The following is a 15,544-nucleotide window of genomic DNA, read 5'->3' as shown; positions in this document are numbered from 1 at the left end:
ACAAAATAGAAATTCTTCACCTTTACTCATAAATCAGCTCCATCTTCGATGCCTGTGAATTCTTACTTCCTTGTTCTAGATTAGAAATGTCATTTTTCAAAATTACCCAAGTTGAAAGTCTGTCCTGAACTGTAGCAATCAATCAATTCACGATGTTTCTGTGATATCACTCACAGACTACTTTTTCCTTTTCTTCTGCTGATTCATTTGGTGTCTGCTCTCTCTGCTCATTCTGTTTTATCTGGAGACTGCTCTTCCTTGCTCACAGTGTTTTATTTAATCTTCACTCTGTCTCATGGTGTTTTATCTGGTGTCCACTCTTCCTCACTCTTGCACTGCTTTATGGAGTGGAGTTCCTCAGCACTTAATATTGATTTGATTTACAATTTGTTATTGTTACATATAATGAGATACAGTGAAAAGTATTGTTTTGCATGCTAACCAGACAAATCATACCTTTTGTAAGCACATCAGGATAATTGAATAGAATACAGAATATAGTTTTACAGCAACAGACAAGGGGCAGAGAAGGATCAACTCTAATATATGAGAGTTCAGGCAGCATCCAAGGAGCAGCGAAATTGATGTTTCGGGCAAAAGCCCTTCATCAGGAATAAAGGCAGAGAGCCTGAAGCGTGGAGAGATAAGCTAGAGGAGGGTGGGGGTGGGGAGAAAGTAGCATAGAGTTGGCTGTGGTAGTGAGTTTGTTTCACGACACTTTCTCCCCACCCCCACCCTCCTCTAGCTCATCTCCCCACGCTTCAGGCTCTCTGCCTTTATTCCTGATGAAGGGCTTTTGCCCGAAACGTCACTTTCGCAGCTCCTTGGACGCTGCCTGAACTGCTATGCTCTTCCAGCACCACTAATCCAGAATCTGGTTTCCAGCATCTGCAGTCATTGTTTTTACCTCTAATATATGAGAGATCCATTCATAAATCTGAATACAGCAGGGGAAAAAGTTGTTCTTGAATTTGTTGCTATGGGTTTTCAAACTTCTGTATCTACTGCCGATGGAAAGAGAGCAGAACCAGGGTGGGAGGGATCTTCGAATATGTTGGCTGCTTTCTTGTGGCAATGGAAGGAAGGCTGATTTGGGTGATGGACTGGGCTAAGTTTACAACTCTCTAACTTCTTGTTGTTTTGGGCACAGCAGTTTTCATACCAAGCTGTGATGTATCTGGGTAGGATGCTTTCTATGGTTTCTACAAAAATTGATAAGAGTCATTGTGGACACGCCAATTTCCTGAGCCTTCTGAGGAAGTAGAAGTCACGGTGTGCTTTCTTGACAGTAGCATCCTTGCCAAGGTAGAGGACTATTTCAAAGTTTATGGATGACAAATTTGGGAGATTTGTAAACTGTGAGGACAGTGTAGAACTTCAAAAGGACACCGACATATCAGTGGAATAGATCGATAGTGAGCAAATGAGGTTCAATGCGGAGAGGTGTGAGGTGATCCATTTTGGTACAAAGAATGCTGAGAGACCCTAAACATTATTATTCTAAAGACTGTGCAAGAGCAGAGAGAGCTGAATGTATAAATACTCAAGTCATTAAAGGTAGCATGAAGCATTAATATTTCTAACCATCAAAAATAGAGTATAGGGCACTATAATACTATAATGCAGTAACACTACAACAATGAAAGCTAAGACACTAGTTAGACTGGAGCTACTGTGTACAGACTTGGACGTCATGTACAGGATGGATATGAATGCATTGGACATAATGCGAAGTTCTTTATGAGAATAGTTGCAGGGATGAGATACTTCAGATGCAAGGCAAGATTGGAGAAATTGGGGCTGTTTACATTGGAGATGAAAAGGCTATTGGAAAGTTTAAAAATCATGAGGGGGGGGGGTCAGAGAATGGCAGGGTTTAGTCCAGTGGGGCAACATGCTTGGGTCTGGAGGAATATAGAGAATCAATTTAGGTCTAATTACAGTGATGGTGAAGAAATATTGGGAATTTCAGGTTAGTCAGCTCCATGGTGGTGGGGGGGTGGGGGTGGGGGGAGGTGTCAGGGTCGGTCCCATCAGGTATTGTATGGTTCATCTGGTGGGGTGGTGTTTTGATTGGGTTTCAGGTTTGGCGGGGGGGCGGGGAGGGAAGAGGAGGAATATCAGGTTTGGTCTGGCAGTGGTGGCAGTGAGATTGGCTCCAGTTTGGGCAAAGGGTGGGTAAGGAGTCAGACCCAACATGGTTTACATCACATCCAGTGGTGGGGAGGTCTGAGGGATAGCAAGATAGGGCATGAAACTGGTGTGGGGCCAGGGATGAAATGTTGGCTCAAGTCAGGTCATGTCTGGCAGGAGTAGTGTCAGGCATTGGTAGGAGGTGTAATTCCAGATGTGTGATAAGTATGGGGTCTGTTGAATAGTTATTCAAGAGCTTGACTATTTATTTAAAAATCCAACTTTTTCTGAGTAACTATTTTATGTAATTTCATCAAAGCCCTTCAAATTTTCCAATTTAAATAGAGGCTTTTGGAGGGTTCCAGGCGAGGAGAACTACTGAGCGGAATCTTCAATTTCTTGGACAATTCCTTCATTGTTTGGTCCAGTGGGGATTCTGCAAAGTCCTCATGCACAACTCTTATTTATTCTGGAATAATAAGTGTCAGGCCAATGGAAATTCTGTTTGGACATGTTATAAATGGAGAGAGCAACAGAGTCATTGTTTCAGGTCATATTTCTATTTCTGGTTAAAGGACATCCATATAGAATGCTAACTCCTCTTTGTGCTGTGTTACATGGAATTTGTGACATTTTTATAACACAGAGGTGTCAGGGAGCCAGAAGCAGCAATATTCACTTTGTTACAAACATTTTAGTTGCAGTATTTAAAACTGACCACAAGGTGGTAGATGAAACCTAAAAGTCTTCAACCACCTGATGAAGGAGCAGTGCTCTAAAAGCTAGTGCTTCCAATTAAATCTGTTGGACTATAACCTGGTGTTGTGTGATTTTTAACTTTGAACACCCCAGTCCAACACCAGCATCTCTATATCATAAAAGTCTTCAAGAGAACAAGCATATGAGCAGCAGCTGGAGGAAGTTCCTTTGCAGTTGCATCCAGCATCTGAAAGTCCCTGAACATGGTGCACACAAGTTAGCTCTTTAAGTTGCATTGCATGCACAGCTACACAAAAAAAGGAGTAACACATTTAAATAAATTGTGCAATCCAAAACAAAATGTAGAAGAAATGGTGAAGAGGACTAGGCATCCCTCAAGCATATTCTATCATTCAATGGAATGTCATTGACCTATGACCTTATTATGTACCCACCTTTTCCCTTGATTCCTTTGGTTACCCTGAATATATCAATCTCAGATTTAAATCTAAGAATTGATCCAGCACTTATTGCTGCTTGTGAAATAATATTACACCTTTTGGGTGCAATTTGATCATGACGTGGCGGCAAATATGACAGCTCACTCCACTAAAGCTTGCAGGAGTCCATACATCAGTCTGCACTAAATAGGTAAACCTCACATGGTCAAGTTAGACTGGGAAGGGGCCACCATGGCATGTCTATTAGGCTCAATTTTGAACCATTGAGCATAAATTTATTCCTGGATCTACTGTAGTTTAGTGAAGATCCAGTATTAAATTTGAATTGGATGGCTTTCCCAAGCTTTCCAAAGGCTGCTCAGTTTGCTCAGACATATAATCCATCAATATCTTATTGTAATTTTGAACTATCATCCATACTGCAATGCTATGTATCACACAGTCTTCTGCAAATGTTTGCGTGTGGTTCTTTCTATATCCCATCATCACCTCAGTTATTAGTAAATAATTAATGATCTATGATCTCACCAAATGGTGGAAGTACAGGCTCGATGAGCTAAATGACTCCAATGTTAATGTATGGAAGCCCTAAAGAACTCTGTGGAATGCCACTTGTTATGTTGTGCCAGTTATGAAATGCAGTTCTTAAAACTGTCATGTGAACCTGAGCTGTCAATTCACCAGTACTGTCGTAGAATTTGCATTAAAAAATATCACCCATTCAGGAGCAAAATATTGAATACATTAAAAATATATTTAAAAATTTTTGTGGAGCACTACACTATTAGTAATAAAAATATTGAAGACGAGGAAAGATATTATTTTATTAGCCAGGATGATTAAAGGCAGAAAGTCATGTAGCAAGATCATGTAACGTTCATGTTAAGGCTATTTATTTGCAGTTATTATTGAAAAATGGGCCAAATTACAGAATATGATCCTGAAAATACCATCAAAATTTCAATAAACCCCTTCATGTTTTGTAATGAAACCATAATATAATTTAAAGTTACCAAAGCATGAGCGATCCTAACTATAAACTGACAACTTGTGACAGAGTCATAGAGGTGTACAGCATGGAAACAGACCTCTCGGTCCAACCTGTCCATGTGAACAGATATCCCAACCCAAATCTAGTACCACCTGCCAGTAACTGGCCCATGTCCATCCAAAACCTTCCTATTCATATACTCATTCAGTTGCCTTTTCCATTTTGCAATTGTACAAGCCTCCACCACTTCCTCTGGCAGCTCATTCTATAAACGTACCACACTCTGCGTGAAAAATTTCCCCTTAGGTCTCTTTTATATCATTACCCCCTCACCCTAAATTTATGCCCCAGGTCTGGACTCCTCCAACAAGGGAAAAGACTTTGTCTATTTATCCTATCCATGCCCCTCATGATTTTATAAACCTCTACAAGGTCACCCCTCAGCCTCCGACGCTCCAGGGAAAATAGTCCCAGCCTAATCAGCTTTTCCCTGTAGCTCAAATCCTCCAACCCTAGCAACATGCTTCTAAATCTTTTCTGAACCCTTTCAAATTTCACAAATTCCATCTGATAGGAAGGAGGCCAGAATTGCATGCAATATTCTAAAAGTGGCCAAACCAATGTCCTGTACAGCCACAGCATGACCTCCCAATTCCCGTACTCAACATTCTGACCAATAAAGGAAAGCATACCAAATGCCTTCTTCACTATCCTATCTACGTGCGACTCCAATTTCAAGGAGCTATGAACCTGCATTCCAAGGTCTCTTTGTTCAGCAACACTCCCTAGAACTTTACCATTGAATGCATAAGTCCTGCTAAGATTTGCTTTCCCAAAATGTAGCACCTCACATTTTTCTAAACAAACTCCATCTGCCACCCCTCAGCCCATTGGCTAATCTGATCAAGATCCCGTTGTAATCTGAGGTAACCTTCTTCGCTGTCCATGACACTTCCAATTTTGGTGTTAATCTGCAAATTTATGAACTATACCTCTTATGCTCATGTCCAAATCATTTATATACATGACAAAAAGTAGAGGACAGAGCACCAATCCTTGTGGCACTCCACTGGTCACAGGCCTCCAATCTGAAAAACAACCCTCCACCACCACCCTCTGTCTTCTTCCTTTGAGCCAATTCTGTACCCAAATGACTTGTTCGCCCTGTATTCCATGAGATCTAACCTTGCTAACCAGTCTCCCATGGGAAACCTTGTTGAACATCTTACTGAGATCCATATAGATCACGTCCATTGCTCTGCCCTCATTAATTCTCTTTGTTACTTCTTTTAAAAGCTCAATCAAGTTTGAGAGACATGGTTTCGCATTCACAAAGGCATGTCAATTATCCCTGATCAGTCCTTGCCTTTCCAAAAACATGTACATCCTGTCCCTTGGGATTCCCTCCAACAATTTGCCCACCACTGACACCAGGCCTACCGGTCTATAGTTCCCTGGCTTGTCCTTACCACCCTTCTTAAACAGTGGCACCAGATTAGCCAACCTCCAGTCTTCCAGCACCTCATCTGTGACTATTGATGATACAGATATCTCAGTAAGATGTCCAACAATTACTTCCCTAGCTTGCCATACAGTTCTAGGATACACCTGATCAGGTCCTGGGAATCTATCCACTTTTATGCGTTTCAAGACAGCCAGCAATTCAAGATGTCACCATCTATTTCCCTACGTTCTATAATCTTCCATGTCTTTTTCCACAGTGAATATTGATGTAAAATACTCGTTTAATATCTAGGCTGAAAATATGTTACTGGAAAAGCGCAGCAAGTCAGGCAGCATCCAAGGAGCAGGAGAATCGATGTTTCGGGCATGAGCCCTTCTTCAGGGGCTCATGCCCGAAACGTCGATTCTCCTGCTCCTTGGATGCTGCCTGACCCGCTGCGTTTTTCCAGCAACACATTTTCAGCTCTGATCTCCAGCATCTGCAGACCTCACTTTCTCCTCGTTTTGTACCTACCCCATCTCCTGCGGCTCCACTCAGAGGGTGCCTTGCTGATCTTTGAGGGGCCCTATTCTTTCCCTGGTTACCCTTTTGGGCTTAATGCATTTGTAAAAATCCTCTGAATTCTTCTTAACTCTATTTGCCAAAGCCATCTCATATTCCTTCTTTGCCCTCCTGATTTCTCTCTTAAGTATACTCCTACTGCATTTATACTCTTCAAGATTTCACTCAATCTATCCTGTCTACACCTGACATATGCTTCCTTCTTTTTCTTAACCAAACCCTCAACTTCTCTAGTCATCTAGCATTCCCTATACCTACCAGCCTTTCCTTTCGCCTTAATAGGAATGTATTGTCTCTGGACTCTCGTTATGTCATTTCTGAAGGCTTCCCCTTTTCCAGCCATCCCTTTATCCGCGAACATTTGCTCCCAGTCAGCTTTTGAAAGTTCTTGCCTAATAGCGTCAAAATTGGCCTTCCTCAAATTTAGAACTTCAACTTTTAGATCTGGTCTGTCCTTTTCCATCACCATTCTAAAACTAATAGAATTGTGGTTGCTGGCCCCAAAGTGCTCCCTACTGACACCTCAGTTACCCGCCCTGCCTTATTTCCCAAGAGTAGGTCAAGTTTTGCACCTTCTCCAGTTGGTACTTCCACATACTGAATCATAAAAGTGTCTACACACTTAACAAATTCCTATCCATCTAAACCCTTAACACTATGGCAGTCCCAGTCTATGTTTGGAAAGTTAAAAATTCCCTACCATAACCACCCTATGACTCTTACAAATAACTGAAATCTCCTTACAAATTTATTCCTCAATTTCCTGCTGACTAATTGGGGGGGGGGGGGGGGGGGTGGTGGAGGGGCGATAGTACAATCCCAGTAAGGTGATCATCCCTTTCTTATTTCTCATTTCCACCCAAATAACTTCCCCGGATGTATTTCCGGGAATATTCTCCCTCAGTACAGCTGTAATGCTATCCTTTATCAAAAACACCACTCCCCCTCCTCTCTTGTCTCCCTTTCTGTCCTTCCTGTAGCATGTGTATCCTGAAACATTAAGCTGGCAGTCCTGCGCATCTCTGAGCCATGTTTCTGTAATTGCTATGATATCCCAGTTCCATGTTCCTAACCATGCCTTGAGTTCATTTGCCTTCCCTGTTAGGCCCCTTGGATTGAAATAAATGCAATTTATTTTATCAATCCTACCTTGTTCTCTGCTCTGCCTGCCCTGACTGTTTGACTCACTTATTTTCTCAACTGTAACAGTCTCAGATTGATCTCTTTACTCACTATCTCCCTGGGTTCCAACCCCCCACCTCCCGAGCAGCTCCAGAAAATCTCTCTTGCAGTATATTAGTCCCCTTCCAATTCATGTGCAATCTGTCCTCCTTTTACAGGTCACTTCTACCCCAGAAGAGATTCCAATGATCCAAAAATGTGAATCCTTCTCCCATACACCAGCTCCTCAAACATGCATTCATCTGCTCTATCCTCCCTCACCAGTTTGTAGCACCTGGAGTAATCCAGATATTACTACTCTCGGGGCCCTTCTTTTTAAATTCATGCCTACCTTTATATTCTCCCTTCAAAATCTCATCCTTTCCCTTACTATATCATAGGTTCCAATCTGTACAATTATCTCCTGCTGGGCCCTCTCCCTCTTGAGAACATTCTGCACCCTCTCAGATATCCTTGATCCTGGCATCAGGGAGGCAACTTACCATTCTGATTTTTCACCATAGAAACAACTGTCTGAGTTTGGACTAGAGAGTCCCCTAACACAACTGATTTCTTGGAACACGATATACCCCTCATTGCATTACAGCCAGTCACGATACCAAAAAACTTGGCTGTCCGTGCCACATTCCCCTGAGAATCCATCACTCTATACATTTTCCAAAACAGCATAATTGATTGAAATGGGGATAGCCTCAGATAAGTCCTGCACTATCTGCCTACCTCTTTTACCTTTCCTTGAGTTAACCCATCTATGTGACTGCATCTGCAACGTTTCTCCCTTCCTATATCTGCCATCCAACAAACTCCCTTGCTCATGTAAATTCATCATTGCCTCTAACTGTCTCTCCAAATGATCCATTCGATCTGATAGGATTCGCAACCAATGGCATTTATTGCAGATATAACCTTCAGTAACTTGTAAACTCTCCCTAAACTCCCATATCCGACAAGAAGATCAGACCACTCTACTAATGGCAATCTTTGTTTCTTTCAATCTACAGACCCAGAAAATAGCACTGTCTTATACCTTGATAAATTCTTGATGTCACAAGGAATTAAGGGCTACAGGGAGGATGCAGGTAAGTGGAGTTGAAATGCCCATCAGCCATGATTAAATAGCGGAGAGGACTCGATGGGCCGAATGGCCTTACTTCCACTCCTATGTCTTATGGTCTACAAAACACTGCTCCAGGCTAACTTTATACTTATGGCTTATATTTTTAAGGTTAATCAAGAGACATATCTCAATAAAATATATAATCAAGAAAAAAATCCATTCTATTCTCTAATGCAGGCTTACTGTAAGGCCACACTTAAAACTATTCACTTGCTGTGAACTCTCCCAAACAGGTTCCTCCAAGATCAATTGTGAATTTTACCAGATGCATTCCACTGTCCAGCGATACATGAATTCAAACAGCAAAGGCAGCAAATACGTAGATTCAGAGTGTGTGTGTGTGTGAGAGAGAGAGAGAGAGAGACAGAGAGTCAGAGAGAGAGAGAGAGAGAGAGAGAGAGTCAGAGTCAGAGAGAGAGAGTCAGAGAGAGAGAGAGAGACCCACACTGCTAACTGACACTGCAGTGAATCTGTGCAGTTACTACCTTTGCTGTTTGAATTCATGAATCGCTAGTCATCGGAGTGCATCTGGGAAAATTAACAAACAGTGAAATTCACAACTGATTTTGATGGAACCTGTTTGGGAGAGTTCACAGCACAGAAACAGATAAGTGAATAGTTTTAAGTGTGGCCTTACAGTAAACCTGCATTAGTGAGTGGAGTGGGTTCTTTCTTGATTGTTTGTTTTATTGAGATTAAACTTGATTAAACTTAAAAATATAAGCTGCAAGTGAGACCGAAAACACAAAAATTCTGAGATCCTGGGAGAAATTCAGTTGACCATTACGTATTTGAAAACTAGAAGCTAGTAGGATGAAACCTAAATGCAGATATGGGGAAAGAATTTAATAGATGAAAAGCTGCTAAGTAAAACAATATATTTGTTAGTATTTAGATATGCCATGCATGTAATTTACAGTGAAGTGGGAATTAACTGCTATTATTATTTCATATACCTGCTTATTACTGCATTACAGTTATTGGTTTTAGCAGCTATTTTACAATAACTCAGCAACAACTTTGCAATCAATTTATCACTGTCACGCACTAAGTCCATATTAAACTTGAAAAGGGTGATAATACCCATCAAATGTACATTGTAGTATAAATATTTACAGTTGACCTTTTGGCCCAAGGTCAACTGTCATTACATTTCCATTTTAGCAGCTTTAGCTTGCCTCAAAGTGCAGGCAGAAAACAAACCTCTTTTGTAAACTACTAAAAAATGGAAGATGTGATGTGTCAATTCCCCAAATTGCTCATATAATGATCTCCATCTTAGCTAGTATCTCACTGCACTGGAGCTATCCTTTCATTACTGAAGTGAGAAAAGGAACACTGTCTGAAATTCATTTTCCAATAGAAACCTGTAGTTTAGAATATTAACTTTTCTCCAGTGATAGGAAGTGTTGTATGGTCAACAGTTGTGAAGTGAAGGAAAGAAAAATGAACTCTTCAGTGGAAGGAAAGTGGAAGTCTGGAATTAATTCAAAAAATTACAATAAAACGTTATTTAGAAAACTGAGTTTACTCCGTAATTCAAATATTCCTTAAATCTTAAAATTAAGATGAATGTTAAGAGATAAATAGGTTAAACTTTTGTAGAATTGCGACATACCTGGTGGAGGAAGTTCAAGCTTTAATTTCCTGAGCTCGACCATAGACTTTTCCAACTGCTCAATAACAACATCATCATCATATTGAAAGTTTTTTGACATAATTTCCTGAAGGAATTCTCGGAGATCTTCTAATGACATTTTCATCAGGCGCTCTGAGTAAAAATAAAATTGCTTTTTGAATTCTAACTTAACAAATATGGAACTTGACTGTTGCTGAAAAAAAAACATAACAGTCAGTTCTGCTATAACTATAAGGCACAGGAGCTGAAGTTAGGCCTTTCAGCCCATCAAGTCTGCTCCACCACTCAATCATGGATGATATGTTTCTAATCCAATAGATTCACCACTCTCTGTCTTAAGAAGTTTCTCCTTATCTCCATTCTAATGTCAGTTTCCTCAAAGCGAATTGGCTTTAACATGATTGAAGAATTTAGACTATTATTTGTAGAATCCAAAAACTTCCTTACCTGTACTAGCTATATTGTGATTCTGGTCCCATTAGTTTAAATAACACGGTTATTGTGCGATTTTTTTTATAACGCGAGATTGCATGAGAGTGGAATCATCGTGTTATATTGGAACCGGCTTGCACTGGTGTAATTTTTTACTTTTCAGTAACCAGGATGGAATTTAACTTAAATTCAAAATTTGAAAAGGAACAGCAATTTATATTTATTAGAAGATGATGATCGAGTGTGATTTGGACAATTGAGTGACTGGCCAAATGCATGGCAGATGAAATATGATGAGGATAAACGTGAAATTACAGAGATGCGTTAGGGATGTGGTAGGTAGTTAATGAGAAGAGTTTGGATGATAGTAGATTTCTACTGTGAAGCCCAGTGCTATGAAACTTTACAAAATGACAGAGCCAAAATATGGTAAAGTTTAATCAATTCTTCATGCTTTCATAGGACAGGGTATTGCAAGTGTATCTTCCACCAAGCTTAAGTGAAGCACACAGCAAGACTGACTGTTGATCTGACTGGTAATCTAAGTTAGCTACTTGCAATTGTTAGTACAACAGGAATTTTTAAATAAGTGTTGGCAAATTGAGAACTCACATCTAATGTCAAACATTATGCCTGAGATTTCCAAACATGGGCTGATTGAATACAGTCAATTCTTCGTCTATTGCATAAAGCTGAGAGGTCCGTTCTGTTTGATATGATCCACCAATTGTTGGAACATACAGCCAACATAGCTGGCATCACATCAACAGTAAAAGTCACATTCTACATTACTCATTTGTGAGCTAGAAAGGATGATTTTGGCTTGACCATCTTCAGTAATCAATATGTATTGAACAACAGGAGATGGGTGAGATACTAAATGAATATTTCCAATCAATATTTATTATGGAGAAGGATATGGAAGCTAGAGAATTTGGGGAAATCAACAGTGAGGTCTTGGAAAATATCCATTTTACAGAAAGGGAGGTGTAGCCATTAAAATGCATGAGGTAGACAAATCCCCAGTGCCTGATGAGATTTATCGCAGAACCTCATGGGATGCTGGAGAAGCAACTGGCTGGGATCCTTGCTGAGATATTTGTATCATCTACAGTTATGACTGAGGTGGCAGAAGACTTGAGGGTGGTTAATGTGGTGCCATTATTGAAGAAAGGTGTGAAGAAAAAGCCAGGGAACTATGGACTGGTGAAACTATGTCAATGATGGGTAAATAGTTGGCGAGGAAATTGTGTGTCTCACTACTTTGATTGAGTTTTTTGAAGAGATGACAAAGCAGATTGATGAAAGCTGAGCAATATACAATATCTATATGGACTTAGCAAAGTAATCAACAAGGTTCCACATGATAGACTGGTTAGCAAGGTTAGATCATATGGAATCCAGGGGTAGCTAGCCAACTGGATACAAAATTAGCTCCAAAGTAGGAACAAAGGTTGGTGGTAGAGGGTTTTACTTTGGACTGGAGGCCTGTGACCAGTGGTGTGCTGCAAGGATCAGAGCTGGGTTCACAGGTTTTTCATCATTTATATCAATTATTTGGATGTGAATGCAGCAGTATGGTTAGTACATTTGCAGATTACACCAAAATTGGTGGTGTAGTGGACAGTAAAAAAAGTTATCTTAGAATACAACAGGAGCTTGATCAGATGGGTCAATGGGTTGAGGAGTGGCAGATGGGGAGTGTTGCCAGAGACCTCGGGTTGTAGTTGCATAGTTCCTTAAAAGTACAGTTGCAGGTAGACAAGGTGGTGAAGAAGGTATTGGCATACTTGCCTTCATTAGTCAGTACACTGACTATAGGAGTCAGGGTGTTATGTTTCGACTGTACGAGGCATTGGTGAGGCCACTTCTAAAATACTGCATTCAATGCTGATCTCCCTGCTAGAGGAAAACTGTTATTAAACTTGAAAGGGTTCAGAAAAGATTGCTGGGATTGAAGGGTCTGAGCTATAGGGAGAAGCTGAATAGGTAGGGGGTTTCTCATTGGTGTGTTGGAGGCTGAAAGGTGGCCTTACAGAAGAATACAAAATCATAAGGGGCATGGATAGGGTGAACAGCCAGGATCTTTTGGCTGGAGTAGGGGAGTCCAAAATCAGAGGGCATCTTTTTAAGGTGTTAGAGGAAAGATTTAAAAAGGACCTTAGGGTTAACTTTTTCATGCAGATGGTGTTGCATGTATGGAAAGAGCTGCCAGGGGAAGTGGTGGAGGCGGCTACAATTACAACATTTAAAATGCATCTGGATGGGTATATGAATATGAAGGGTTTAGAGGGAAATGGGCCAAATACTGGCAAATGGGACTAGATAAGTTTAGGATATCTGGTCGGCACGGACAAGGGAGACTGAAAGGTCTGTTTTCGTGCTGTATAACTCTATGACTCTAGTGGAAAATGCCACTTGTTCTGATACTTGATAGCAGTGTGAAATGGTGAATTTTACCTGTTGCTCAAATTTGTGAGGCACTATTCTCTTTTGGAGTTGTCTGGAGATATTTCAGGACAAAAATATGATGGCCTTGGGCCCATTCATTTTTGTGCTAGTACTAATTCAGTACCAATTTATTTTACATTGCAAGCCTGGCTGATAAAATGTAGCTCACTTAGGCTTGCTAGAAGCTGAGTATATTTATACATTGGGCTCTGACTTTTGCAAAAAGAAAGATGTCAACACATTATATTTTTATCAATTAAACAAAGCTTGGGTAACCACCATTGCCTGACATGAATTTAAAAAGCTTGGGGATTAACTGTTCCACTGTGCATTCTCCATGGCAATACCCCAGCCAAAGTAGTGACTGGGTGAATGTTCTATCATAGTTCTAAATGTTTCTGTGCCTTCAGCTCATCTGCTTTATACAGTCGATACCTTGCATTAATGTTTATACCATTGCACATTGTCTTTATTGCTTGATCTGCGTGTTTTGTTGATTTCCCCATAATGCTGGTATAATCCAAAATTAATCTGATTGCTTCATTCCTTACTCACAGATCTGTATGTACCATATTTTGACTACTTACCTGATTTTCCTTTGATAGATGCAAGACCATCTCTCTAATTAGTCTACAGCTAAATATTTCATGTTACAACAACCTATTGTGTAATTTTTCATAACCACTTTCCTCACTTTTTAAAATTCTTGAATGCTTGTCAAAAGAAAATTCTTGAATGCTTCCTTAAAGAGGCAATAGTCATTCTTTATTTACCCTGTCAAATTCTTCATAATTAAAAGAAAATTGTATGATTACAAACAATGTTTGGAACTTTGAAATAGCTAGAAGATATGTGTGTGCTTACAAACAAAGCTTGTTCTGTTAACCTAGATGAGAGTCATTCAGAAGCAAGCAAATCTTGTTGTTGCTATGGAGGTAACTGCTACACTGCCATGCTATAAATGAAAATTGATTGGTTTTGAATTTTAAGACATAAAATATGTCAGAAGAAAGTTGACAGAGACAGCAAACATTCAGAGTTCTCAAGAATTAGGAAGGATAATGTAGCTCTGTAATAAGATAAGTTTTGAGAGTGTGGTGCTGGAAAAGCACAGCAGGTCAGGCAGCATCTGAGGAGCAGGAGAATCGATGTTTCGGGCAAGAGCCCATTCCTAACGAAGGGTTTATGCCCGAAACGTCAATTCTCACCCTGACCTGCTGTGCTTTTCTAGCGAAACACTCTCGACTCTGACCTCCAGCATCTGCAGTCCACACTTTCTCCCTGTAATAAGTCTAGCTGTGGAATAGATGCCAAGGGCATGTCTACGTTTGTCTATCAGTGACACTTTTACTTGGAAAAGGAGATTACAATGGTACAATGAGCTGTGACCTGTGCGGCCAAATCCAGAAAAAAAGAGGTACTGCCTTCCAGAATCCATATTTAAAAGCTTATCAAAGTGAATTCCACGGTCAGAGATTAAACTGGATTAAATTTATTGGATTGAGTTAAAATATAAAAGATTACATTGCGTATAAGAATGCCTTTATTTGTTCAGGATACCTATTTAGTTATTATTGCCTGTGACTGATTCCTGATGAAGGGCTTATGCCTGAAACGTCGATTCTCCTGCTCCTCGGATGCTGCTTGACCTGCTGTGCTTTTCCAGCACTACATTCTTGACTGTGACTGTTCTATTCAAAGCTATTTAGCAAAGATTCTTTTGATGTTTTAAATTAATCCTGGAGTCCTGGAATTGTATTCAACAAGATTTTCAAATCCTTCAAGAGGGGAGGGGAAATTTGGGAGGATAAAAGGTCAGTATCTTTTTCACAGCTTAAATAATTCATAAAATCAGCTTGTAAACCCAGTTTTTTTACAAAAAAGACGCTTTTCTGTTTTGCATTTTGATAAACTCTACATTTGACAGTATCTTTCAATCAGTTTTGTTTTCGGTACTGGTTTAACAATACCCCATTTTAGTTATAAATTTCAAACTAACATTAAAGGGAAATGCAATTAAATGCCTTCTCAGTATTTGGGAGTCAGATTAAATTAGTCTGTAGCATGTTATTATTACAGCTTGAAACTCCTGATTCTATTGCTGTTTAACACAAGTTTCCTGCTATTCAAATTGCACAGCTTAACTGTCAGATTTTGTTTCCTGCAGAGAGAAAGATTTTTGCCATTCAGGTCAACAGAGGTACTGTGCCTAGTTTTGTCTAGACATGCACAAATCAACAGTCTGCCAAAAACGTTAGAATCTAAAAAGGAAAATCTGAATTCTGAGTTAACCCACACTAATTTTGTGTACACCAAGATGAAATTGTGAACATTTGAAACTTCTGGTACAAGGTTTTGCTGCAGATGAAGGGGAGTACAGAGATGAGCTGATATCATTCCACCCTTGGACCAT

The 15,544-nt window shown here is 40.0% G+C and overlaps 1 protein-coding gene across 2 annotated transcripts in view; it reads right to left on the bottom strand.

Moving 5' to 3' along the window:
- The window catches only part of LOC132824197 (uncharacterized), a 250,957-nt gene that overhangs the window by 31,493 nt on the left and 203,920 nt on the right, over positions 1-15,544 (bottom strand). The window contains exon 14 of one of the 2 annotated variants that reach the window (XM_060838491.1): positions 10,228-10,380. The exons of the other annotated variant lie outside the window; for it this stretch is intronic. Within the exon in view, the coding sequence (XP_060694474.1) occupies positions 10,228-10,380 (153 nt within the window). The remainder of the gene's footprint in view (positions 1-10,227; positions 10,381-15,544) is intronic. 2 annotated transcript variants of the gene reach the window in all.

Source organism: Hemiscyllium ocellatum, chromosome 18 (genome assembly GCF_020745735.1).
Source record: "Hemiscyllium ocellatum isolate sHemOce1 chromosome 18, sHemOce1.pat.X.cur, whole genome shotgun sequence".
NCBI lineage: Eukaryota > Metazoa > Chordata > Chondrichthyes > Orectolobiformes > Hemiscylliidae > Hemiscyllium > Hemiscyllium ocellatum.
This window is presented reverse-complemented; position numbering and strand designations above follow the sequence as displayed.